The sequence below is a fragment of the Phyllobates terribilis genome, unplaced genomic scaffold, assembly GCF_046119375.1.
Source record: "Phyllobates terribilis strain yellow unplaced genomic scaffold, ASM4611937v1 Scaffold_600__1_contigs__length_992639, whole genome shotgun sequence".
Taxonomy (NCBI): domain Eukaryota; kingdom Metazoa; phylum Chordata; class Amphibia; order Anura; family Dendrobatidae; genus Phyllobates; species Phyllobates terribilis.
In genome coordinates, this window is record NW_027363360.1 from 579,189 (window position 1) to 605,430 (window position 26,242).

The 26,242-nt window shown below is 46.3% G+C and overlaps 2 protein-coding genes across 2 annotated transcripts; one reads left to right on the plus strand and one right to left on the minus strand.

The window, feature by feature from the left end:
* The first annotated feature begins 5,836 nt into the window (after positions 1–5,836).
* Positions 5,837–10,222, plus strand: LOC141233441 (uncharacterized). The gene is made up of 5 exons (XM_073667900.1): positions 5,837–6,008; positions 6,092–6,215; positions 6,299–6,393; positions 6,591–6,681; positions 8,953–10,222. The coding sequence occupies exons 1-5, from the start codon at positions 5,985–5,987 to the stop codon at positions 9,996–9,998; spliced, it is 1,380 nt and encodes a 459-aa protein (XP_073524001.1). The 5' UTR covers positions 5,837–5,984; the 3' UTR covers positions 9,999–10,222.
* A 241-nt stretch (positions 10,223–10,463) lies between these two features.
* Positions 10,464–18,969, minus strand: LOC141233445 (vacuolar protein sorting-associated protein 37A-like). The gene is made up of 5 exons (XM_073667904.1): positions 18,941–18,969; positions 18,435–18,621; positions 17,570–17,640; positions 17,203–17,330; positions 10,464–10,606 (listed from the first exon to the last, which is right to left on the minus strand). The coding sequence occupies exons 1-5, from the start codon at positions 18,967–18,969 to the stop codon at positions 10,464–10,466; spliced, it is 558 nt and encodes a 185-aa protein (XP_073524005.1).
* Between the last annotated feature and the right edge of the window lie 7,273 nt (positions 18,970–26,242).

Here is a 26,242-nt window from a genome sequence, read left to right on the forward strand (position 1 = left end):
GATATTAGGGTTTATATCATTGTAAACCGGTTCTTGTATTGTTTACTGTTTTTTCTTTCTTTTTATTTTTTTTGTCACAAAGTTTATATGACAAAAACAAAATGTTGGTCTTTCTTTTGTTAAATGAAAATGATCTGATTGAAAAAAGAAAGGAGCGAAGGTCTTTACTAGATCAAACATATACAAAATATCAAGATCGCATGTGAAGGTACTCGTATGAATTCACAGATAAATGTGGTCTCTCATTGACAAGGAAGTTTCATCCACGGATGCAAAGGACATATAGCTCCGGCAAAAATTAAGAGACCCCTGAACAGTTTTCTATTGGAAAGCATGGAAAGACTGGTGGAAAGCATGGCAAGAGGAATGAAAGCTGTGACTAAAAATCATGGTTAGTCCACCAAATATTGATTTCACACTTAAAACATGAGTAATTTGAGGTCTGAAAGCACTGTTTCATTTTTAGTATTTTGACGCTTTATCATTTGCTGCAAATAAATACAAAATTTTTAGCTTTGAATTTCGGAGATATGTTGTCAGTAGTTTATAGACTAAAACAACAATGAGCATTTTACTCAAAAATATACCTATAAAGAGAAAAATCAGAGATACTGAAAATTTTGCAGTGGTCTCTTAATTTTTGCCAGAGCTGTATGTATCCAAAACAAAAGGAGCACGACTGCTATAAATTCATAACCCCACTGACATAGCTGACGCATTTCATTGCTGTTATAGCTCACTACATAATATTCATGGAAAATACCATCACATGCCACCTAATTTTCTTGAAACAAAAATTGACAAATATATTAGGACACTGCCGTTCCTTCCTTACAGACCCCTGAGCAGGAGATACTAGACAAAGCTTTCACTGAACAACAGATAGGGAATGATTTAATGACCTCTCCTATCGGGAAGAGCCCTGGGCCAGATGGATTCAATAATAGATTTTATAACATGTTTGCACCTCTGTTATTACCATTAGTGTTCAATGATATCTCAGAAGACTCCCCCTTTTGCCCCCCAATCACTTGAGGCTCACATAACAGTTTTATCAAAACCTGGAAAAGAACTAAATACCTGCCCTAATGTTCATCCAATTTCATTAATCAATGTAGATGTCAAAATATTCTCTAAAATAATTGCATAGTGGCTCTCCCACTACTTACCCTCAATTGTTAGCAGCGATCAGGTTGGCTTCGATAAGGGTAGAGAAGTGCGTGATAATACAAATCAAACATTGTTAGTTTCACGTGCAAAAAAAAACAGAGGATCCCAATGTGCCTTGTTTCTGTGGACGTTGAAAAAGTGTTTGACACAGTGCATTGGTCTTTCTTGAAGAGCACCTTACGAAAAATTGGGTTAGGCTGTTTCTTGTTATCTAAAATTCTATCCTTCTACACTGACCCTATAGCGATAGGGTAAATGGCCTTCTGTATGGCACATTTTCTATTAAAAATGAGACAAAGCAAGAGTGTCCCTTATCACCTCTCCTATACACATTGGTGATGGAACATTTTGCGGTAGCATTACAAAAAAATCCAGATATTAGTGGAGTTACTATAGGCTCACATCACTATAAACTAGCTCTATACGCAGATGACTTGTTGCTCTGTTTCAAACCCAATTATCTCATTTCCTTCTATACTAAAGGAATTCGAAGAATTTGGCCAAGTAAGCGATTTTAAAGTCAACTACTCTAAATCAGAAGCAATAACATAAGACAACAGCTAATTTTTAACTTTCCCTTTAAATGACAGAAAGACCTTGGTACACAAATTCTAGGGAACATGGATGATCTGTATAGTTTAAATTATATCACTGTCCTTGAACAAACTCTTCAAAATTTAATGAATTATAACTTCAAACCCTTGTCCTGGTTTGGTTGTATTTATGTGATAAAATAGACATTTTGCCAAAACTGCTTTATATATTCCAGACCGTTCCTGTCTGCGTTCTTCAGACCTTCTTCTCCCATCTCGACAACGCTATTAGGTAGTATGGGGAACGTCGAGGTCTAGGATACGTTTTAAAATATTGTGATATTCCAAAAATAAAGGGGGGTACTAGTATGCCTGATCTAAAAACATTACCATCAATCTTTGATTCTTATGAGAGCAGTGGACTGGTTCACATCTGTGCAACATAAGCATTGGGTGAAACTGGAAGAGGACCTCTATCCCTGGATACTCACATCTCTATCTTGGATCGACTAAATACATGTACAAACTAAACAATACCCGTTCAACACTTTTTGAAAACATGGGATCAAATCTTAATCTCTTCATCTATACCACATAGGTTGGGTCCATTAACGCCCTTGTTTGGCAACCCAGATTTTCCCTCTGCTTCAGGTACGGACTCATTTCTAATCTGGGACTGATGTGATGGGGTTAGATTGAGACACGTTCTCATGGGATCAGGCTCTTTTCCTTCCTTTATAAAACTTCGTGGCTCCTTTCCAATTAGGAGTCTATCCTGCTTGGAGACAAATAGACGACACATGAGGTGATTATCACCAGTTACCGGACGTCTACTATATGGCAGCATATGATTGTGCTATCCACTTCATATCAGGAGCAAAAAGGCTGAAATCTCGTATGTTTAACCCCTTCCAGGGAGGGTGTCCTTGATAGACTGTGTTCAGAGTTCGGCTAAGGGTTCGTTCACATCAGTGGATTATAAATCGCTCCGATGTTCATCCCGAATAATTGGACGAGTGTCATGCGAGTGTGAGATGTTTTTCTCACCTGCATCCGTATATAATGCGTTATTAACATCGTCTTTTACTTACAATAATCCTCTATGTAACTTAAAGCTGGTTTATAAAACTAAGAAAACAATCTTATATACAGATATCGATAGAAAGAAGTTAGAGATATAATAGATAGATAGATGTCCTGCAGATATATCATTTCACAACCCCGTATATATTATAAATTTGCGCCCTTTAGAGCTTTTCATGTGGAACTAAAGGGTGTTGAGCCTTGTTTAACCTAATAAATAATTAAAAAACAACAACATGGGGTCCGCCTATTTTTTTTGTAACCAGCAAAGGTAAAGCAGACAGCTGAGAGCTGATATTATCAAGTTGGGAAGGTCCCTGGTTATTGGGCCCTCCCCAGCCTAAAAATACCATCTCGTAGCTGCCCCAGAAGTGGCACATCACATGAGATGCACCAATTATGGCTTTTTGCCTTTGCTCTTCCCAATTGCCCAGATGCATTGACAATTGGTGTAAAGTATCTTGAGGTTAATGTCAGCTGTGGTTTGTCAAAAATCACAGCTGGCATCAAACCCTGGTGATAGTAATGGAGAGGTGTCTATCAGACAAACCCATTACTGACCCAGCAACCAAAAATAAAAACACCCACGAAAAAATACTTAATTTGAATAAACACTCCTCAACACTTTTTTTTTATTAAACCAACCCCCCCCCCCCAAAAAAAAAGCATTCAGGTCCCACGTAGTCCACCGAATCCGACGATGATGGGCATTCCCACCATATATGTAAAACAGACCCGTCTGCACCACCACACCGCCAGAACAAGTCCGAAGATGCTACTTAGCATAATGTGACAATGGTGCCATCTAGATAGAATCTGATCGTTTTTCTCCTGGGCACGGCAAGTAATAGATAATTTGTGGGAGAGTATGAATGTTGTTTGCTTGTCTTTCTCTGAAATTTGACTACCCAATTCCTTCTCCCAACCCCAGTAAAGGGTAGAGGGTCATTGCTGGTGTCCATTTGTGTTGCTTTGTGTATGCAAGATAGAAGTTTAGTACAAGGACCTACTTGAGTGATTAAGGGTTCAAACGGAGTAAGTTCATCCTTTATACTAGTAACATGTGAGAATTTATAAATGACCTGAGCTGGAAATAAGCCAGGCAGGAAAATCCCACGTTACATTCACACATAAAACTGTAGAAAAGGCGGCGCGGGGTAATTGTGCCCGTAGTGAGGGGCAAATATTGCCGGAAATGTCACTGACTGCGGAGACGTCTCCATGTAGCGTCTTCACTCCGGATATCACTGTACAGGAGCCGCACAGTTCACACTGTACATCCACTGACGCCCTGATCATGTGACCTCTGACTCCTCCCCTCCTGTGACCTCATCACAGGTCCTGTGCGCACAGAGCAGCCATATATGTGGTGGCGGCTCTGCAGGTGGAGGTATGTGGAGATTCCCCATTACTGGGCGCAGGGGGCATTAACCCCTTCAGCACAGAGATGCTTTTGGGGTCTCTGTGTGGTGTGAACAGTGAGGTAACAGCTGTGGACAGAATGCGGCTTAGCTGGTTCCTGTCCACATTAGATCCATTCAGACGACTGCAGGATGAAGGACAGAAGCCCAGAGAAGTCCTCACACAACGCCATTATTCCTCTCCTAGCCCCAGCACAGTAATGTAGATAGTAGTGATAACTGTCCACACATAGAGGACGATCCAGGACCTCAAATAACATAAAACTTTTATTCCTTCATTTTATAACCTTATGTCACAATAATGATGGGACGTCATCAGAACATTGGAGGAAAGAATCCAGAGAGAATTAAGGTGGAGGTGACGCGTTTCGGAGTGATACTTCTTACCCAGAACCGAAGGTAAGAATGAAACCCGAGCAGGATATAAATGTCTCTGGAGCAGCCGCTCCTGTGCACAGGATGAATGGCGGCATTAATAGATGTAATAGATATTATACAAAGAAAGACAATGAAGAAACACAATCATCTTACAGTCATCACAATATGGCCCCTTCACCGGTCTGGTAATGTAAGATCAGATCCTCCTTCTCTTTATACCCTCCGGTACGATGGATTTGGCCTCAGTGTCCAGGAAGCTTCACGGTTCAGCAATGCCCCTCTGCCATCTCCCCGACACCTGAACGATTTACCCTTTCACTGCCACAAAACTGAAAGTTCTTTCAGTCACCATTGTGTTCTCTTAGGAAATGTGTGGAAACGTTGGAAGGGTTAATGGCTGCAAGATTAGTGGGGTCTCCTATGTGCTCATTAATTCTCTGCCTTATTTACGGGAGGTGCAGCCGACATATCTGACATTACACCCCACACACTGAATACAATATACCATAAATTCACTGCTGCAGGTGATACATTGTGTAATGAAATGTTTTATTTAATGTGATTAAATCTATTTCTTGTGTTCGGCATATTTACATGGTGGACATTTATCAATGCCGCATCTGTGAAACCCCAGAGGTGTAAGCCAGGTTCTCGTTATGTGTTTCTCTTACGATTAAACTAGGAGACAGGAGTTGTGAAAGGGTCGGGGCCGAGAACAAACAATCATCTCCTAAAACCATCAAACCACCATCTTGTGAGAAAGTATTCAGCTACAGACTCCGAGGAAGAAACTGCTGGTCTTCTGTGGCCAAAAATATATACGTTTTATTACTAGGTGTAAAGAAGAAAACTAAATACTGTAAAATAATAAATCTCCTCATATATTTCCCTTATTGTCTCCAGTAATTGTATTATTACACAGGATTTTTATGATGTTACATCGGCTCATCATCTTCTCATTCAGGTCTCTACAATATCAGATCCTCTCTGTGAAGATCTTCTGTATAAGAGAATTTTCCTGATTTACCCATCAAAGATGGACATGAACAGAGAGAAGATGGTGGAGAGGATATTACACCTCACCCTAGAGATCCTCTTCCGGCTTACTGGAGAGGTGAGAGATTCTGATGACGTCACATTACATCATTCTTATCTATGGGAATAACAGATGGACAGAACTGGAGAGGTGAGGACTCTGGAAATATCTGTAGTGAGATTTATTAATGTGTCTCTCCATAACCAGGATTACACAGTAGTGAAGAAGACCTCTAGTGAGCGCCGTCAGGACCCTGTGTCTGAGGGATGGGGAAGACCCCTGAGCCCAATCACTGGACCTCCACCTCACCCCCTGATACATGAGGACATCAATGATCAGAAGATCCTAAAACTCACCTACAAGATGATTGAGCTGCTGACTGGAGAGGTGACACTGCTGGGAATGCTGGGACATTATACAGTAATGCTATGGAGGGATCGGGGGGATGACTGTATCATTGTATGTGTCAGGTTCCTATAAGATGTCAGGATGTCGCTGTCTATTTCTCCATGGAGGAGTGGGAGTATTTAGAAGGACACAAAGATCTGTACAGGGACGTCATGATGGAGGTTCCCCAGCCCCTCACATCACCAGGTAATAGACAGGACTGAATTCACACGGCCTATAATTATCTGTATGTAAAGAATGAATTCAGTCCCTGTATGTGTTTCCTCCAGATCTATCCAGTAAGAGGACAACACCAGAGAGATGTCCCCGTCCTCTTCCACAGGACTGTAAACAAGAAGACCCCAATGTTCCTCAGGATCATCAGGTAGATGGAGAGAAGGTATCATGAGATCTTCCCTATGATGTGTAGTCGGCTGTGAAGGTCTTGTGTTCAGTCTTGTTTTATCCACCAGTGTTATATGTTTTATACTTGTGTAATGAGAATGGTGGAGATGGCAGGATTAGAGCTGATCATAGATGGGACTTCTCATCTGTTTGTGACTTTTACAATATTTGTTTCAGGGTGAAGATCTGACCCATATTAATACTACAGAGACATATGTGAGGGGTGATGAGCGGTGTAAAGAGGAGATTCCTACATATGACTACCCAGGTGAGTAGTGACCACTAAATGCAGAGAAGTCACAGATTCTTCTCAGTCACCGGCTGTGGCTGCTTTATCGCTGGTGTAGTCCGGCTGTATCACAATCGTGTGATCACCATTTTGCCGCTAGATCAAAACATTCTCCACCCAAAACAAAACTGTTCAAATGAGTTTGGGCATTGAAAGTCCCTTCTGTGCTGCTGAATGTCCTCATATGGTCCCTACAAGACCAGGTCCAGTCTTTCTGGCCAAACTTTACTTTTATGATCGACAACATTAAATGTGCAGTGAGGCCAAGTGTGAATTTCTGTACAATAACAACAGAGTTTCCCTTTATCCTGACTGTTCAATTTCTTTTAAAACCAACTAACTTCAAATAGTATTGCGATAAACTACATAAAAAACATTATACCTGCGCCATGATATATCTCTAAGCTAAATTTAGACGCCTCATCTCTGCACTATTATAAAAAGTTCTCTTTGAACGTCTAATATTTCTTCTTGAAACTCATCTGACAGAAAATATTGGCCCTTACGATAGTTTAGATTGCCAAGAGCCACCGAGCCCCATACTCCAAATACTCCAGAGAGGTTTCACCTCTAGTTACTTATTTTTTTATTGATGAAGACTGTTGAGTTTGATCATTTCAGTAGATGTGTTATTGTCTATACTCACAGTTTTTGACTATAGTAGTTAGTGCCCAAAATATTCTGATTTAACCCCTTACTGCAGCCAGTTTTGTGTTCCTATCAGGGCCCATTTTTTAAATCTGACGTGTGTCACTTTATGTGGTGATAGCTTTGGAATTCTTCACAAAGGATAATAAGAAACAGATGGACCTTACAAATTATTTTCCACCTTCCACCAACAATACCCTATATACGGTAGTATCCTACTATCTGGGCACATGGCAGGTTAGAAGGGAAGGAGCGACATTTAGCTATTTGAATGCAGATTTTGCTGGAATAGTTTGCAGACACAATGTATTGGGGGCACTGTTCATGGTCACCTGGCAGCTCAAAATATGTCACCATGAACAGGCTTGGCGCGATCTACTCCGTTTTCTCTGTATCTAGACTTACACAGAGACCCCTAGGCTTGGGCCACGGTGTTACCTGCTGTTCTGTGGTGTGAGATGGAAAGAAGAATAGTCAGGTAACCGGGTCAGAACATGGAGGTCAGAGAAAATACAAAATCAGAAGACACAAAAGTAGTCAGTAAACGGGCCGAGGTCACAACAGGAAACAAATACACAAGCCGGGAGCTGAGCACAGAGGACTGAACCAGAGGAGAACAAGGCTGTATCTGGCAGCTTCCGGCAATATGCTTCCAGCTTTAGTAGGGTGCGGTGCTTTCCAGTTGGCTGAAGCAGGGAGCAGATTACTCCAGCTGGACAGCACACACACCCATACTGCCAGACTGGATGGTACTACAGGTCCCAGGCTCCCTAATCTTAGTGGCTGGACAGAGCCTGCGCCGCCCAGAGCTTCTGGTTCTGACGTCTCCTCCATCACCAGCGCCGCCTGCAGAATGAATAAGGTGGCGCCTGGTGACAGAAGCAGATGTCGCTGGAGCAGATCCCAGTGGAGATGGGTTACACCATTTGCAGAAGTCCTTAATATGACAAAAGGCTGAAAACTAGAGCAGTAGAAATCCCCATAAAGTGACCCCATTTTGGAAATTATAACCCTGAATGAATTAATCTTTAGAAGTAGGGAATATTTTGACTCTGCAGGTACTTTTCAGTAATTAGCAGACAGTGGATGTTGGAGAGTGAAAATTGTGCATTTGCCATTTTGTTACCCAACACATAGTGCCCAGATTGTGCTCCAGGAGACACACTCTGTAAATTAAGTGGGTTCTTCTCACTATAGTAATGCCAAATACATGGATGCTGAGTGTGTTTTGGGCGCACTGCAAGGCTCAGAAGTGAGGGGGAGATTTGACTTTGGGAGAGTGGATATTGCTGGATTGGTTAATGGAAGCCATGTTGCTCTTGAAGAGCCTTTGAGACCCTAATAATGTGGAAACCTCAGTTTTTCCACTGACAGATGATGGGCCTGAGTGGGGGCTTGTTCTTTGCGGGATGACTGGAAGTTTTTATTGGTATTATTTTCCCCAACATAACAGGTTCATCCTATGAGGTTTTCTATTAGATTGTGAACTGTCATTGTCTTGCTGAATAATTCATATTTTTACAGAGAGTTTAAGTAGAAATGTTAAAAAATATAAAATTCAAGGATATTTTATTGAAAAATAATAATTGATTTTTATCTTAGCAGATGACTGTACCTGGAGATCAGAGGGACAGCTGACATCTTCAATTTTTAAATCAGACGATCTTGAGATCCCTCAGGATACAATTGAAGTGAATGCCATTACTCCAGATATACCATCATCCATTCACAGCAAAGATCTGTCATCTGATCATTTGAAACACGTCCTATCTTCTGATTCATTACTGACTACAAAGGAAAATCATAGTAACAAAATAAGCATTAAAAAACGAACTGCTCCTAAAGCAAAGAAGACATTTTCACTTTCAGAATGTGGTAATAGTTTTCCCCACGAAAAGTGTTTTCCTATACATCAAAAAATTCATACGACAGAGAATAGATTTTCTTGTTCCAAGTGTGGGAAATATTTTAGCAGGAAATCAAATCTTGTTATTCACCAGAGAACTCACACAGGGGAGAAGCCTTTTTCCTGTTCAGAATGTGGAAAATGTTTTAGCCAGAAATGGAGTCTTAATAGCCACCAGAGAACCCACACAGGGGAGAAGCCTTTCTCATGTTCAGAATGTGGAAAATGTTTTACACACATAACTAGTTTTATCAGACATCAGAGAATTCACACAGGGGAGAAGCCTTTTTCATGTTCAGAATGTGGGAAATGTTTCACACAGATTTCAACTTTTATCAGACATCAGAGAACTCATACAGGGGAGAAGCCTTTTTCATGTTCAGAATGTGGGAAATGTTTTACACACATGACTAGTTTTATCAGACATCTGAGAATTCACACAGGGGAGAAGCCTTTTTCATGTTCAGAATGTGGAAAATGTTTTCCACACAAGACTAATTTTATCAGACATCAGAGAATTCACACAGGAGAGAAGCCTTTTTCTTGTTCAGAATGTGGGAAATATTTTAACCAGAAATCATCTGTTGTTATACACCAGAGAACTCACACAAGGGAGAAGCCTTTTTCTTGTTCAGAATGTGGAAAATGTTTTACACAGTTATCAACTTTTATCAGACATCAGAGAACTCACACAGGGGAGAAGCCTTTTTCATGTTCAGAATGTGGGAAATGTTTTAACTAGAAATCAGCTGTTGTTATACACCAGAGAACTCACATAGGGGAGAAGCCTTTTTCATGTTCAGAAAGTGGGAAATGTTTTAACCAGAAATCAGCTGTTGTTATACACCAGAGAACTCACACAGGGGAGAAGCCTTTTTCATGTTCAGAAAGTGGGAAATGTTTTGTGAAGAAATCATCTCTTCTTAATCACGAGAGCAGTCACACAGGGTAGAAGCCTTTTTTATATTCTTAATGTGGGAAATGTTTTCCTTGAAAATAAACTCTTAATAAACTTTAGAGAAGTCACACAGGGGAGAAGCCTTCTACATGTCCAGAATGTTGGAAATGTTTTAACTGAAAATTGTACAATCTTAAAGGGGTTGTTCACTACCAGGACAACCCGTGTCATTCCTCATGTTTGGCCTAGTTAAAATAAAAACACTCATACTCAGCTCCCATGCCAGCGCCGTTCCAGCGGTGCCGGGACTCACATTCCTGGGGTTGTTACATCACATGAGCCCTGCGTCCAGTCAGTGCTGACTTCACTGTCCCAACCTTTGGACATATCGAACATCAACTGGAAGCCAGGGCTGCAGCTGCTCTCAGATTTCCTCATGATGTTCGATTTTTCTGAAGGTGTAGACAGTGATTCCAGCACTTACTGGGCTCACACGATGTAACAACCTCACATGAGCTCCGGGAACGCACGTGCCGACACTGCTGGAATGGCGCCGGCATCAGAGGTTTGATACAAATCTTACAGACTGTTTGATAAAGAAAATATAACATACTAGCTGTACTACCCGGCTTCGCCCGGGTTAATAACTGCTGTTAGCAAAATAGAATGTGTTAACAAAAATTTATTCTCCACACAAAAAACACAAAACAAATAGATAGAAATGTAATTATTAAAAGGCAAAAACTAAGCTAATAGAAGCATTTCACAACATATATTTCAACACCAGAGATATTCCACACAGATTTAACTAAATTGGCCAAGTAATGTGAAGTAATCTTCTACTCCTTATTCGAGAGCCTTTTAATAAACGACATTCTTAGTTCTTCCTTCAGGTGCAAACACGAACAGATTTTTGGCTGTTCCAACTCTTGAACAGGCCACATAAAGTTGACCATGAGAAAAGCATGGAGATTGTAAATCAATTCCAACTACTTTCAAGGACTGTTCCTGAGCCTTATTGATGGACATAGCAAATGCCAGTCGCACAGGAAACTGGAGGCGTTTAAAATCAAAAGGCAAATCAGATGGAATGAGAGGAATTGTTGGAATGAAAACATCTTCTCCTATGGCACATCCTGTCAAAATGGTTGCCTCAATTACATGTGGAAACAGGTTCTTAATCAAGAGTCTTGTTCCATTACACAACTTTGGTGGATCCAAATTTCTCAATAGCAGAATAGGTGCTCCAGGTTTTAGAAAGAGGTTGTGAGGAGGAAGTCCTTGTGGCTCCAAGGAATTGAGGAACTCAGTTGGATAAAATAATGCTTGAGCAGGGTCTATTACTGTATCCACTGACTTGTAGGTTGTGTTCACACCTGGAAGGAGATTTAGAATTTGAAGATTGATCTTGTTGACACTGTCATTTTTGGGAGCTAGAATAGCCCTTTCACACAGCCAGCCAGAATTTTTTAAGTGGAGTTGAATGTTTGGAAAAACCTTTGCCTTCAACTCCTCAATGGAAGTCACAATGCAACAAAAGTTGCTTGGGAAGGTGATCTGTCCAGTGGTTGAGTTTACTGGTGCCTTGCCATCTCCAATAGTCAACAGCTAGCTCGAAAACAGTCCAGCAGAAACATCGCCTGTCATGTAGACCCTCATTTTTGTGTTCAGTGACATTTTCTTTACTTTTCTCCAAAGGTACGATGCTTTGAGACAGGCATTCAGTTCGTCTGCAGGGGTTGATCTTGGAATAACAGGTAGTGTTTGGCGGAAGTCACCTGCCAAAACAACAACTACTCCTCCCATGATATATTTGTTGCTACGCAGGTCTTGCAGCAGTCTGTCCACTGCTTCCAGAGCCCTTTTGTGTGACATGGTGCATTCATCCCAAATGATGGCACTGCATTTTTGAAGCAATTTGGCCAGTCCTGATCCCTTGGCAATATTACACACGGGGCTGTCACTATGAGACAGGTTAAGTGGTAGTTTGAATGTCGAATGTGCTGTCCTGCCACCTTTTAAAAGTGTAGCTGCAATTCCAGAAGATGCCACTGCAAGTGCAATCTTTTTTTGTTGTCGAAATTTTGCCAGGAGCAAGTTGATTACAAATGTCTTTCCTGTTCCACCTGGAGCATCAAGGAAGACAATCCCACCTTTGTTGGTTTCACTGAAACTTAAAATGTAGTTATAGGCGTCCCTTTGATCTGGTACCAATATTGGCTCGTTCTGAGACACAAATTCTGTCAGTTCATCAATATTGTAGTTGGTTTCTAGGAAAATCTCCCTACACATTTGGATGCCTTCAGGATTTCTTATTGGAGCAGGCAAACCAAGCAACTGTAAGGGTTTTCCAGAAGGGGGCTGGAGGCATGGGAACCTAGAAGGAAGCCCCACATGACCGGGATTGGCCAGGAGGGTGCAATTTTTAAATCCCAATGGTCGGGATTGGGTATTGGCTTGGAGGGGCTGGCATTTGGATGGGGGTGGGGTAAAGGGGGGAAGAGGTATAATAGGGAAAAGTGCGGGAAAACGGGCAGTCCAGGGAAGAAGTCATTGAGAGAAGTTCTGGAGTACTGATCAAAAAAAAAAAAAATATATATATATATATTTCTACCTTTCTAATTGCTTGGACACTCTTCTCGCTATTATGGAGTCCGTGGAGTCCCTTATCGCCAGGCTGAGGGAGACTGCCAGATCCAGGCAAGGAGGGTGGCTTGAGGCCCAGCTGGCCGGACTTCTGGGGAATGCCGGAAAGGAAGAATCCCCGTCGGGTTTGGGAAGAAGTGCCAGGAGGACGCGGCCCCCCGAGAGGCTTTCCCTGGAGATGGTTGGTACGGGCAGCAGGCGCAGGCTGCGGAGCCCCTCAGGGGACCCTGTGTCCGGGGAGCATGCCGGCGGAATCCCTGCCGACGTGCCCGCCGCGGCAGGAATCCGCCCAGCCGGTCTGCGGGCTCCCCCTGCATCGGGTCGCGGTCCGCGACTGAAGTTCCCCGGTCCGTCGTGGTGCGGCCTCCCCCGTCGGCGCGCCGCAGTACTAGAGCCCAGGCCGCGCCGGAAGCAAGGCCCGGGCCGCAGACGCGTCATCCGGGGGGCGGGGCCTCACCGGAAATGGGGACTACGTCACTTCCGGCCCCGGAGACAGACGAAAGGGACGCACAGCCAATGAGCGGCGGGCGCAGGGACACGCCCCCCGCTCCAAGATCCAGCGGCGATTCAAGACGCCGGTTATTTAAAAGAAAAAAGGGCGGCAATCCTGCAGCGGGGAACGGAGGGAACACCAGCGCGGCAGGCACACCTGGCGACGTTCCTGTCGGGGTGCCTGCCAGACAGACCAGAGGGCGCAGACAGCAGCGGAGCTACACGGGCAGGCAGCAACAATTCCAGGACCTGCTGCCTGGGTCAAGTTTCTCCAGGCAGAGGGATGGAGCGGCGGGCAGCAGCACGGAGTTGCCTGGCAGTTATCCACGGACCAACACGGATCGGGCTGGTGAGTCCGGGTCTAAAAATCGCGGAGGTGCACGGTCGGCGGTGAGGACTGGAGGACGAACGGCGGAGAGCTCGGCACGGGCTCGGGTCCCCCCTGGTGACGAGGAGGCCAGGGGCGCGGGCCTTGAGCAGCAGGGGTCGGTCGGACTGGATTATGGAGAAGAACAAGACGAACCAAGGACTCATCAGGACTCGGGGAGTACGGCTGGCGGGGACACAGCACCTGCGCAGCTTCGTGAGTATGCGTCTATGTATGGTTTGTCGCCCGCGGGGTCTGTAGCGGATGGGTTAGGTGATAGGCAGGTGTCTGGGCCCAGCAGGGAAAATGGTAGGGGAGGTAGTGGGTCAGATGTAAGCGGGTTTAGGGATTTGTTGGTTAGCATGTCGCGCATTTTGGCGAGAATAGACGGCGGGGGGGCCATTCAAAGGGGGTTGTCACCGGCGGGGGCTTGGCTACCTAGTCAACCGGCGTTGTTGCAGGTGGGGAGTGAGTCGGCCAGGTCGGCGGGGTGTACAGCTGGGACACCTTCTGGGGTGTCGGTGTGTGTGCAGACAGAAAAGGAAAATGCGGATAGTATAAAACTGGATGATAGGGCGAAAGGGGAGGTATACGTGTGCTTTGAGGGGCCATTGGGGGCGCATTTAAAAAAAGAGGTTAAAGAAAAAATTTGGCGGGACGAGTATGTCGAAATTTTTTCCCTTCTTCCGCTGGAAAAGTTTAACCTGGATAAGGGAAAAAAGGAAGACAGTAAAAAAGAGGAAGAAGAGAAGCGTAGGTGGAGGTTGATTCCACAGACGTTTGTCAATTGGTTGCAAGCATTTGCAATATTGGCTAGCGTTATTGGAGAAAAAGCTCCTGATAATTGTTCGGGTTTGTTTTGCTACCTTGATGCTATTGGGGAGGCTTATAGGACTTACGGGGGTCAGGCGTGGTTACGATATGACGAGCAATTTCGTCAGAGGAAGGCAGTCCGCCCTGAGATCAGATGGGATCAAAAGGACATTGGTTTGTGGCTGAAGGTTATGGCCCCACTGAGGTATGGGCAGTCCTTTCATGGGAGCAGCAGTAGTGGTAACCAATCTGCAGGACAAGGGGGAGGTAAACAAGGGGCACAAAGCACTAAGAAGGAAGTGGGAACTTGCTGGCAATTTAATGACGGCCAATGCAAGTACGGGACCTCCTGTAAATTCAAACACGTGTGCTCCCATTGTAATGGAAGCTCACACGGGGCATCAAAATGCTTTAAGAAGGGTAAAGGAAAGCCGACAGTGGGTACCGGTCAAAGGGTTGACTCCGGTGAGGGTGCACGCGATGGCCCCCTTTCTAAGTAGGTATCCGGATCAGTCGAAGGCTAAGGTCATTTCGGATGGGTTTTTGGAAGGTTTTAGAATCCCTCCTCCTGAGCACGAGGTCCCCTTTTCACTAAAAAATTTGACGTCGGCTTCCCTTCATCCGGAAGTGGTTAGCGTGAAGTTGGCTAAGGAGGTGGAATTGGGCAGGATGGCGGGACCGTTTCGGGTATTACCTAGCAGTGGGGTGATTATCTCGCCACTGGGGGTTGTGCCCAAAAAAGAGCTGAATAAGTTTCGTTTGATTCAGCATTTGTCGTACCCGAAGGGGCTCTCGGTGAATGATGGCATTGCACAGGAATTATGTTCAGTTGAATATACATCATTTGATGCGGCGGTGCGATGGGTACGGCGATATGGGTCAGGATCGTTGCTAGCCAAGACGGATATCGAGTCGGCTTTTCGGTTGCTGCCAGTTCACCCGGATAGCATCCCGTTGTTAGGTTGTTTTTGGAATGGGGCATATTACATGGATAGGTGTTTGCCAATGGGTTGTGCAATTTCGTGTTCTTTGTTTGAAACGTTTAGTACCTTTTTGGAATGGGTGGTGAAGGACCTGGCATCAGTTAATTCAGTCATTCATTATTTGGATGATTTTTTGTTTATAGGCCCTCCGCAATCGTTATTGTGTAGGAATTTGTTAGGTACTATGGTGTGGGTAGCGGAGCATTTTGGCGTAACATTGGCAAAAGAAAAGACGGAAGGCCCTTGCACAATCCTAAGTTTTTTGGGCATTGTTATTGATACAGAAAGGATGGAGTGCCGGTTACCTGAAGATAAATTGTGTCTGCTCAAGCAGGAGGTCGATAGAGTCGGGAGGTTGCGCAAGGTGACCCTGAGGGAGCTAAAATCGCTGTTGGGGCGCTTAAATTTTGCATGCAGGATTATGCCAATGGGCAGAATATTTTGTCGCAGGTTGTCAGGCGCCACAGCAGGAGTGCGTGGGGCTCATCATTTTATCCGCCTAAATAAGGAACACAAGGAGGACCTGAGGGTTTGGAAGTTGTTTTTGGAAAGCTATAATGGCAGGTCATTAATCCAGCAGGAGTTTGTAAGCAGTTTTGATTGTGAGATTTTTACAGATGCTGCGGGAGGTGCTGGATACGGGGCCTACTGGAAAGGGCGGTGGAGTGTTGGGGCATGGCCGATTGGGTGGACGGAGAGGGGACTTACGAGGAACCTGGCGTTTTTGGAATTGTTCCCTATTGTTGTTGCGGTTACTATTTGGGGGGAGTGTTTTGCCAACAGGAGAATTCGGTTTCATTGCGACAACATGGGAGTGGTGTCTGTCATCAACAGCTTGTCGGCCTCATCCCCACCAGTTATTAGGCTGCTCAGGGAACTAGTTCTTTGTTGTCTCAATTTGAACGCTTGGATTACAGCGGTACATGTTCCAGGTGTACAAAATTCTATAGCAGATGCCTTATCTCGTTTTCAGTGGGACCGTTTTCGGGCGCTAGCACCAGAGGCAGGGGACGTGGGTCAAGAATGCCCTTCGCATTTGTGGCAAATGGTTATGGAGGAGCCGGACGGTTAATAAGGGAGTCCATTACGAGGCAGACCTGGGCATCATACGAGGCATCATGGCGAGTATGGCAAAGTTGGATTCTGGAGTGGGGTGTGATGGAGAGTGATGGAGATAGAGAGATGGCGGTATTGTTTCTTGTGGGAAGGGCAGCAGAGATTGGATGGTCTGTGTCAAAAGTTGGTAAATTTGTTGCAGGATTGGCATTCGGTTTTAGATTACAGGGGTTAAAAGATGTTACAAAATCCCCAACAGTGTCACCAGCAAAGCACCCCCCACACCATCACACCTCCTCCTCCATGCTTCACGGTGGGAACCAGGCATGTAGAGTCCATCCGTTCACCTTTTCTGCGTCGAACAAAGACGAATGCCAAGAGTGTGCAAAGCAGTCATGAAAGCAAAAGGTGGCTACTTTGAAGAACCTAGAATATAAGACATATTTTCAGTTGTTTCACACTTTTTTGTTAAGTATATAATTCCACATGTGTTAATTCATAGTTTTGATGCCTTCAGTGTGAATGTACAATTTTCATAGTCATGAAAATACAGAAAAATCTTTAAATGAGAAGGTGTGTCCAAACTTTTGGTCTGTACTGTATATCTATCTATCTATATTTTTTTTCCCAAGAACCAGAAAAACTCTTCATTCCTCAAAACCGTATTCAACTACCATCCACCAAATCTTACTTGCCAGCTCCTCGATATTTTTCACCAGCTCCTCTTTATCAGATATAATCTGTTTTAGTTGTGGAAGATTTACAAACTGCTCCAGAAGAACATCCTCTTGCTCCATCATATCGGTGAGCTGTGACACGCTGAAGTCGAAAAAAAGAGAAACGTGCGTCCAAGACTTTCATGGAAATGTTACAACAGGGTACAGAGAAGCCAGTGTGCAGAATAAGCCCCCACAGACTTATCTATAGGGGTGGCCCTGGGGAATACTAGGATGGATGTCATTTTATCATTAGAACTAATATAGAATTCAGAATTTTTTTTTTTGACAAATAAAAATTTAACTTTTTTTTATTTTTATTTTAGTTGTAAAAATACAAACCTCAAATCTGACAACTCAGGAAACGTTTCAGGGAGATCAGGCATCTTATATGTAAAACCATTCACACCCACCTAAGAAATATATACAGGTACTGGTGAGAGACTACAGAAACAGAAATGTTCGGTGCCTAGGTTACCGGCCACTGCTGCTGTCTATCAGTGGTGGCCAGTCTCCTAGGCAAGGAAAGCAGTTTGCTATACAGCTTGCAAGTGCAGCTCTGAAGTTGGCCGGATCCCTGGATTCAGTACCTCTGTGCTCCTCCGACGCTGCAAAGTCAAAGCGGTCTCTGCCGACAGCAGAGGAAAGTGCATAGTTCAGACCAGCGGCGCGACCATGCCGCTGGTTGAAACTGTCCATCTTCAGGAGAGCACTGCCCCAGCAAGGAGGTAGCCAGCAAGACAGAGGAGCAGTGTGCTCCTGATGAAACAAGATTAGACAAGCTCTTAAAGGGGTTTTCTGATCCGACATGACACTGACTGCAGACTTGTGAATTCTCACATAGTGTGCACTGCTGTCTGCAAGTACGCGCTATGCATACTCCCAGCCAGAATCCAACTACAGTTCAAGGCCTCGCACAATACTCTTGCATTGAGCGCGCTGGAAACAGTGTAGCCAGATTGTGGCCGGAAGTACGCATATTGTATACTTGTGGCCACCTGACCGCCTTTCCCGGTGTGGACACCACAGAATCCTCACTGTGTGCAGTGTGCTCTATGTGAGGATTCACAAGTCTGCAGTCATACACAGTGACTGCAGACTTGTCGTTTTAGACCAGACAACCCCTTTACAGAAACATCTTCCCTGCCCACCTATTAAAGTTTAATTGACATTTTTTGGCTTTTTCTGATCACGGCTGCGCACTTACTTCAGACGGGGGGACAGGCACCGGCAGATCTGTAATTAGGCCGTATGCGGGGGCGGCAGTTTTGGCAGAGTTGTATGTGGAAGGAACAGGTTCAGATACTGGCACTGATCTATTGTTATCTTGTGTAGGGAAAGGTGGAAACAAAGAAAAGCCAGAAAGAGGGTGCGGAGGCCTCCCTGCGGGATTGCTGTACAGGCGGAAAGACAAGAAAGGGTTTCCCTCATTAGATTAGTATTCTCCCAAGCACCATCGTAATGAAATAGGACATACAATATCTGTAGGTAGATGCTGTGTCGCCAACATGCCAGCAGATAGATCAGCCTATTATGTGCTGTAATTCTGCAGCTCTGAACATACTGTGTACGGACAGATACACACGTATTAACACACAGTTACCCTGCAATCCTATTAGTATACCAGAGATGTTAATGTGCAGATAAGGTTACTGACAGGCTTCATGAGGACACAATGTAGCCCGTACTCCACATGGGCTGCGAGATGATCACCTCTCCTCTACTGCTAGTGTAGCCGCCATGCAAGGTGCACAATGGGAGAGAACTGTCCGGGCCCTGCTTACCGGCAGCAGCAACATACAGCACATCCACGGACAGAAAATGTACAAGAGAAGTAAGAGGAGCCGTCTGGATGGTATATAGCACACTGTAATGCTGGGTTTAGTCATTATACCCATTCTGCCCATCAGCAGCATCATATCCATAGGCAGTCACTTCTGGAGGTGTTTAGACAGGCGAGCCGCACTTCTGTCCGCACAGAATGATGGTTAATATGATAGAATCTCAGCAGCACACGATCTGATCACACAGGGCGATGATGTGCTGCCAATAACGCTACAGCTTAAGCAGTCTTGAAAATGACCGCCCCATCGCACCAGCTTTGTGCTCCAAGTCTCTTCTATTCACCGCCACAGATTTCTGATAAATTTACATCACTGTGACTCCAACTTGTCACTACAACTGAAGACTTCTTTGGTCTCTGAAGTGTAAATGATTGTGAACACACCGCCATTTCCACAGCTCCCATAGCGTTAGCCTATGTTCACATGTCCAGTAATCATCAGGTAGGATGGATCCAGCAGCGATCCATTCACACACAAAAAAAAATAATTGACACAACTTTTTTGTCCACCTGAAAAGAAACTAATTTCAACTCGGTCCATTTTCTTAACACTGACGTCTATGGAAAACGGATCCGTTTATTAGCCATCTGTTTTCTTCCTTTTGAAACTGATCCAGTAAATAGAACAATTAACCTTTTGCAAAATGAAAAAAAAATGGATGGCTAATTAACAAATCAGTTTCCCATAGGGTTCAATGTTACAAAATGGATCAAATTGAAATAAGTTTTTTTTTTTGCCACATAAAAAAAAGTTGGGCCTGCACAACTGTTCTGTTATCAGATTGCTGCTGGATACGGACTATGTTCACACATCCAGTAATCATGTTAGAACGTTCTAATGGATGATTACTGACGTGTGAACATAGTCTCATGTGCAGCGGCATCATGCAGAGTTTCCCCGACACACCGTGTCTGCAAATTGAGAATCTGGTTTGGCTTTTATCCTAAGTCATATGGCAAGGCTCGTTAAAGGGTCGATATCGACTTTTAGGATTACTTCCAAAAGGAGGTTCTAATCCTCTTCCTCTCTGAAGAGACAATTTACATATTTATTTGCCCAGAGGAGCATGCACGGCTTATACGTCTCCTCACTCTGACATGCCAGGCTTGGCTTGGCATTCTCCACAAGGAGAAACGCTAGCCCTTAGACCCCAACCACTCGCTACAAAACTCTCATCATTGGTGTACAGTGGGTATTCCCATCAAACAATATGGAAAGGAGGGGACCCATAATTTGTAAAGTCTGAATTTTGATAATGTTAAAAGTCTAAAGGAGAGAAAAAGAAATGTTCAGGTACAAGTTAAGGTACAACTCTACAAAGAAACCAGCAGTCAAAATTAGAACTAAGGGTATGTGCACACGATGCAGAAATGAAGCAGAAAATTTCTGCATCATTTCTGCATCTCCCTGGCAGAAAAAATGCATGCAGATTGTGCATGCGTTTTTCCTGCAGAATACATGCGGATCCACATACGTTTCCGCATGTGGATTGACAAGCGCTTTCCAGGCGATTTTAGCATCACCTGGAAAGTGCTTGACAACTAGGTCACACTATATAAATCCATGCAAACAGCATGGATTTATATAGTGTGACCCGAGAGAAAACGTTTCATGCATGAAACGATCTCGATGGTCCAGATGGATGGAGTGGAGGATGGCTGGTTGATGGACACCCCATGCAAACACGGCTACGGCGCTAACAAGGAGGAGGTGGAGTAATTTTTTGGGCTGGAATCATGGGGAGAGGGATTGTCGGCCCTTTTAGGATCCCTGAAGGGGTAAAGATGAACTCCATAATGTATGTGGAGTTTCTCAAACAGCACTTCCTGCCATGGTTCAAGAGGAAGAACCGTGCATTCCGCAGCAAGATCATTTTTCTGCATGATAATGCCCCGTCTCATGCTGCACATAACACATCTGCATCTCTGGCTGCTATGGGCATAAAAGGGGACAAACTTATGGTGTGGCCCCCATGCTCCCCTGACCTCAACCCCATTGAGAACCTCTGGAGCATCATCAAAAGGAGTGTCTATGATGGCAGGAGGCAGTTCACATCTAAGCAACAGCTCTGGGAGGGTATTCTGTCCTCATGCAAAACAATTGAAGCAGAAACCATCCAAAACCTGACAAATTCAATGGACGAGAGAGTTCAGAAGCTCCTTTCGAACAAGGGGTCCTATGTGCAAATGTAACATCACCTAGAATAAAGTTTTGAGTTGAAAACTGTTTGATTTCAGTGTGTAATAACCTGCTAATGCTTATAATCTCAAAAAAGACCATTTTTTTTGTTCTTTATTAAAACGAAAAGGTTGAAAACTCTGCTGTGCATAATAATTTGGAACATGCATTTTGAGTGCAGTTTGAGTTTTTTTTTGTTTTTTTTTAAATATACTGTTATCATAGGCAGTTTGTACAAAAACCTTTCACTTGTACTCTAATAGTTATTTGACTGAAAAATTACAATGACTGCAATTCATATAGGTAATTTGGGAAAATCTGAGAAAATATTATTTGCATAATAATTTGGAACACAGTGTATACAGACCACAAAGTATGGCAGTATCAGCGATCAAGCAGACATGGGCTAGAGAGAGCAGGAGAGACGCTAGAAAGACGCTCGAGAGAGAGAGAGCAGGAGAGACGCTCGAGAGAGAGAGAGCAGGAGAGACGCTCAAGATCAGGAGAGACGCTCGAGAGAGAGAGAGCAGGAGAGACGCTCGAGAGAGAGAGCAGGAGAGACGCTCGAGAGAGAGAGAGAGAGCAGGAGAGACACTAGAAAGACGCTCGAGAGAGAGAGAGCAGGAGAGACGCTAAAAAGACGCTCGAGAGAGAGAGAGCAGGAGAGACGCTCGAGAGAGAGAGCAGGAGAGACGCTCAAGATCAGGAGAGACGCTCAAGATCAGGAGAGACGCTCGAGAGAGAGAGAGAGAGCAGGAGAGACGCTCGAGAGAGAGAGCAGGAGAGACGCTCGAGAGAGAGAGCAGGAGAGACGCTCAAGATCAGGAGAGATGCTCGAGAGAGAGAGAGCAGGAGAGACGCTAGAGAGAGAGAGCAGGAGAGACGCTCAAGAGAGAGCAGGAGAGACGCTCAAGAGAGAGAGAGCAGGAGAGACGCTCGAGAGAGAGAGCAGGAGAGACGCTCGAGAGAGAGAGAGCAGGAGAGACGCTTGAGAGAGAGAGCAGGAGAGACGCTCGAGAGAGAGAGCAGGAGAGACGCTCGAGAGAGAGAGAGCCTGGAGAGACGCTCGAGAGAGAGAGAGCAGGAGAGACGCTCGAGAGAGAGAGCAGGAGAGACGCTCAAGATCAGGAGAGACGCTCGAGAGAGAGAGCAGGAGAGACGCTCGAGAGAGAGAGCAGGAGAGACGCTCGAGAGAGAGAGAGAGAGCAGGAGAGACACTAGAAAGACGCTCGAGAGAGAGAGAGCAGGAGAGACGCTAAAAAGACGCTCGAGAGAGAGAGAGCAGGAGAGACGCTCGAGAGAGAGAGCAGGAGAGACGCTCAAGATCAGGAGAGACGCTCAAGATCAGGAGAGACGCTCGAGAGAGAGAGAGAGAGCAGGAGAGACGCTCAAGATCAGGAGAGATGCTCGAGAGAGAGAGAGCAGGAGAGACGCTAGAGAGAGAGAGCAGGAGAGACGCTCAAGAGAGAGCAGGAGAGACGCTCAAGAGAGAGAGAGCAGGAGAGACGCTCGAGAGAGAGAGCAGGAGAGACGCTTGAGAGAGAGAGAGCAGGAGAGACACTTGAGAGAGAGAGCAGGAGAGACGCTCGAGAGAGAGAGCAGGAGAGACGCTCGAGAGAGAGAGAGCCTGGAGAGACGCTCGAGAGAGAGAGAGCAGGAGAGACGCTCGAGAGAGAGCAGGAGAGACGCTCAAGATCAGGAGAGACTATCGAGAGAGATAGAGAGCAGGAGAGACGCTCGAGAGAGAGAGCAGGAGAGACGCTCGAGAGAGAGAGAGCAGGAGAGACGCTCGAGAGAGAGAGCAGGAGAGACGCTCAAGATCAGGAGAGACGCTCGAGAGAGAGAGAGCAGGAGAGACGCTCGAGAGAGAGAGCAGGAGAGACGCTCGAGAGAGAGAGAGAGCAGGAGAGACACTAGAAAGACGCTCGAGAGAGAGAGAGCAGGAGAGACGCTAAAAAGACGCTCGAGAGAGAGAGAGCAGGAGAGACGCTCGAGAGAGAGAGCAGGAGAGACGCTCAAGATCAGGAGAGACGCTCAAGATCAGGAGAGACGCTCGAGAGAGAGAGAGAGAGCAGGAGAGACGCTCAAGATCAGGAGAGATGCTCGAGAGAGAGAGAGCAGGAGAGACGCTAGAGAGAGAGAGCAGGAGAGACGCTCAAGAGAGAGCAGGAGAGACGCTCAAGAGAGAGAGAGCAGGAGAGACGCTCGAGAGAGAGAGCAGGAGAGACGCTCGAGAGAGAGAGAGCAGGAGAGACGCTTGAGAGAGAGAGCAGGAGAGACGCTCGAGAGAGAGAGCAGGAGAGACGCTCGAGAGAGAGAGAGCCTGGAGAGACGCTCGAGAGAGAGAGAGCAGGAGAGACGCTCGAGAGAGAGCAGGAGAGACGCTCAAGATCAGTAGAGACTATCGAGAGAGATAGAGAGCAGGAGAGACGCTCGAGAGAGAGAGCAGGAGAGACGCTCGAGAGAGAGAGAGCAGGAGAGACGCTCGAGAGAGAGAGCAGGAGAGACGCTCGAGAGAGAGAGCAGGAGAGACGCTCGAGAGAGAGAGCAGGAGAGACGCTCGAGAGAGAGAGCAGGAGAGACGCTCGAGAGAGAGAGCAGGAGAGACGCTCAAGATCAGGAGAGACGCTCGAGAGAGAGAGAAGGAGAGACGCTCGAGAGAGAGAGCAGGAGAGACGCTCGAGAGAGAGCAGGAGAGAGGCTCGAGAGAGAGCAGGAGAGACGCTCGAGAGAGAGAGAGCAGGAGAGACGCTCGAGAGAGAGAGAGCAGGAGAGACGCTCGAGAGAGAGAGCAGGAGAGACGCTCGAGAGAGAGAGCAGGAGAGACGCTCGAGAGAAAGAGAGCCGGAGAGACGCTCGAGAGAAAGAGAGCCGGAGAGACGCTCGAGAGAGAGAGAGCAGGAGAGACGCTCGAGAGAGAGAGCAGGAGAGACGCTCGAGAGAGAGAGCAGGAGAGACGCTCGAGAGAGAGAGCAGGAGAGACGCTCGAGAGAAAGAGAGCCGGAGAGACGCTCGAGAGAAAGAGAGCCGGAGAGACGCTCGAGAGAGAGAGAGCAGGAGAGACGCTCGAGAGAGAGCAGGAGAGACGCTCGAGAGAGAGAGCAGGAGAGATGCTCGAGAGAGAGAGAGCAGGAGAGATGCTCGAGAGAGAGAGAGCAGGAGAGACGCTCGAGAGAGAGAGCAGGAGAGACGCTAGAGAGAGAGAGCAGGAGAGACGCTAGAGAGAGAGAGACGCTCGAAAGAGAGAGCAGGAGAGAAGCTCGAGAGAGAGAGCAGGAGAGACGCTCGAGAGAGAGAGACGCTCGAGAGAGAGAGCAGGAGAGAAGCTCGAGAGAGAGAGCAGGAGAGACGCTCGAGAGAGAGAGCAGGAGAGACGCTCGAGAGAGAGAGCAGGAGAGACGCTCGAGAGAGAGCAGGAGAGACGCTCGAGAGAGAGAGCAGGAGAGACGCTCGAGAGAGAGAGCAGGAGAGACGCTCGAGAGAGAGAGCAGGAGAGACGCTCGAGAGAGAGCAGGAGAGACGCTCGAGAGAGAGAGCAGGAGAGACGCTCGAGAGAGAGAGCAGGAGAGACGCTCGAGAGAGAGAGAGAGCAGGAGAGACGCTCGAGAGAGAGAGAGAGCAGGAGAGATGCTCGAGAGAGAGAGCAGGAGAGACGCTCGAGAGAGAGAGAGAGAGCAGGAGAGACGCTCGAGAGAGAGAGCAGGAGAGACGCTCGAGAGAGAGAGCAGGAGAGACGCTCGAGAGAGAGCAGGAGAGACGCTCGAGAGAGAGAGCAGGAGAGACGCTCGAGAGAGAGAGCAGGAGAGACGCTCGAGAGAGAGAGAGAGCAGGAGAGACGCTCGAGAGAGAGAGAGAGCAGGAGAGATGCTCGAGAGAGAGAGCAGGAGAGACGCTCGAGAGAGAGAGAGCAGGAGAGACGCTCGAGAGAGAGAGCAGGAGAGACGCTCAAGATCAGGAGAGACTATCGAGAGAGATAGAGAGCAGGAGAGACGCTCGAGAGAGAGAGCAGGAGAGACGCTCGAGAGAGAGCAGGAGAGACGCTCGAGAGAGAGAGAGCAGGAGAGACGCTCGAGAGAGAGAGAGAGAGCAGGAGAGACGCTCGAGAGAGAGAGAGAGAGCAGGAGAGACACTCAAGAGAGAGATCAGGAGAGACGCTCGAGAGAGAGAGAGCAGGAGAGACGATCGAGAGAGAGAGCAGGAGAGACGCTCGAGAGAGAGAGCAGGAGAGACGCTCGAGAGAGAGAGCAGGAGAGACGCTCGAGAGAGAGAGAGCAGGAGAGACGCTCGAGAGAGAGAGAGAGCAGGAGAGACGCTCGAGAGAGAGAGAGAGCAGGAGAGACGCTCGAGAGAGAGAGAGCAGGAGAGACGCTCAAGATCAGGAGAGACGCTCGAGAGAGAGAGAGAGCAGGAGAGACGCTCGAGAGAGAGAGCAGGAGAGACGCTCGAGAGAGAGCAGGAGAGACGCTCGAGAGAGAGCAGGAGAGACACTCGAGAGAGAGAGAGCAGGAGAGACGCTCGAGAGAGAGAGCAGGAGAGACGCTCGAGAGAGAGAGAGCAGGAGAGACGCTCGAGAGAGAGAGCAGGAGAGACGCTCGAGAGAGAGAGAGAGAGAGCAGGAGAGACACTCAAGAGAGAGATCAGGAGAGACGCTCGAGAGAGAGAGAGCAGGAGAGACGCTCGAGAGAGAGAGCAGGAGAGACGCTCGAGAGAGAGCAGGAGAGACGCTCGAGAGAGAGAGCAGGAGAGACGCTCGAGAGAGAGAGAGCAGGAGAGACGCTCGAGAGAGAGAGAGAGCAGGAGAGACGCGAGAGAGAGAGAGCAGGAGAGACGCTCAAGATCAGGAGAGACGCTCGAGAGAGAGAGCAGGAGAGACGCTCGAGAGAGAGAGCAGGAGAGACGCTCGAGAGAGAGAGCAGGAGAGACGCTCGAGAGAGAGCAGGAGAGACGCTCGAGAGAGAGCAGGAGAGACGCTCGAGAGAGAGCAGGAGAGACG

Bases quoted from the DNA above. Each gene is read 5' to 3' on its own strand.
- LOC141233441 (XM_073667900.1), top strand. From the start codon at position 5,985: ATGATTGAGCTGCTGACTGGAGAG. The intron at 6,394-6,590 runs GTAGATGGAGAG...TATTTGTTTCAG, and splicing joins ATGTTCCTCAGGATCATCAG to GGTGAAGATCTGACCCATAT. The intron at 6,682-8,952 runs GTGAGTAGTGAC...TTTTTATCTTAG, and splicing joins TCCTACATATGACTACCCAG to CAGATGACTGTACCTGGAGA.
- LOC141233445 (XM_073667904.1), bottom strand. From the start codon at position 18,969: ATGGCGGCTACACTAGCAGTAGAGGAGAG. The intron at 17,641-18,434 runs GTAAGTGCGCAG...TATATTTCTTAG, and splicing joins TGCCTGTCCCCCCGTCTGAA to GTGGGTGTGAATGGTTTTAC. The intron at 10,607-17,202 runs GTAAGATTTGGT...CTACACCTTCAG, and splicing joins AAATATCGAGGAGCTGGCAA to AAAAATCGAACATCATGAGG.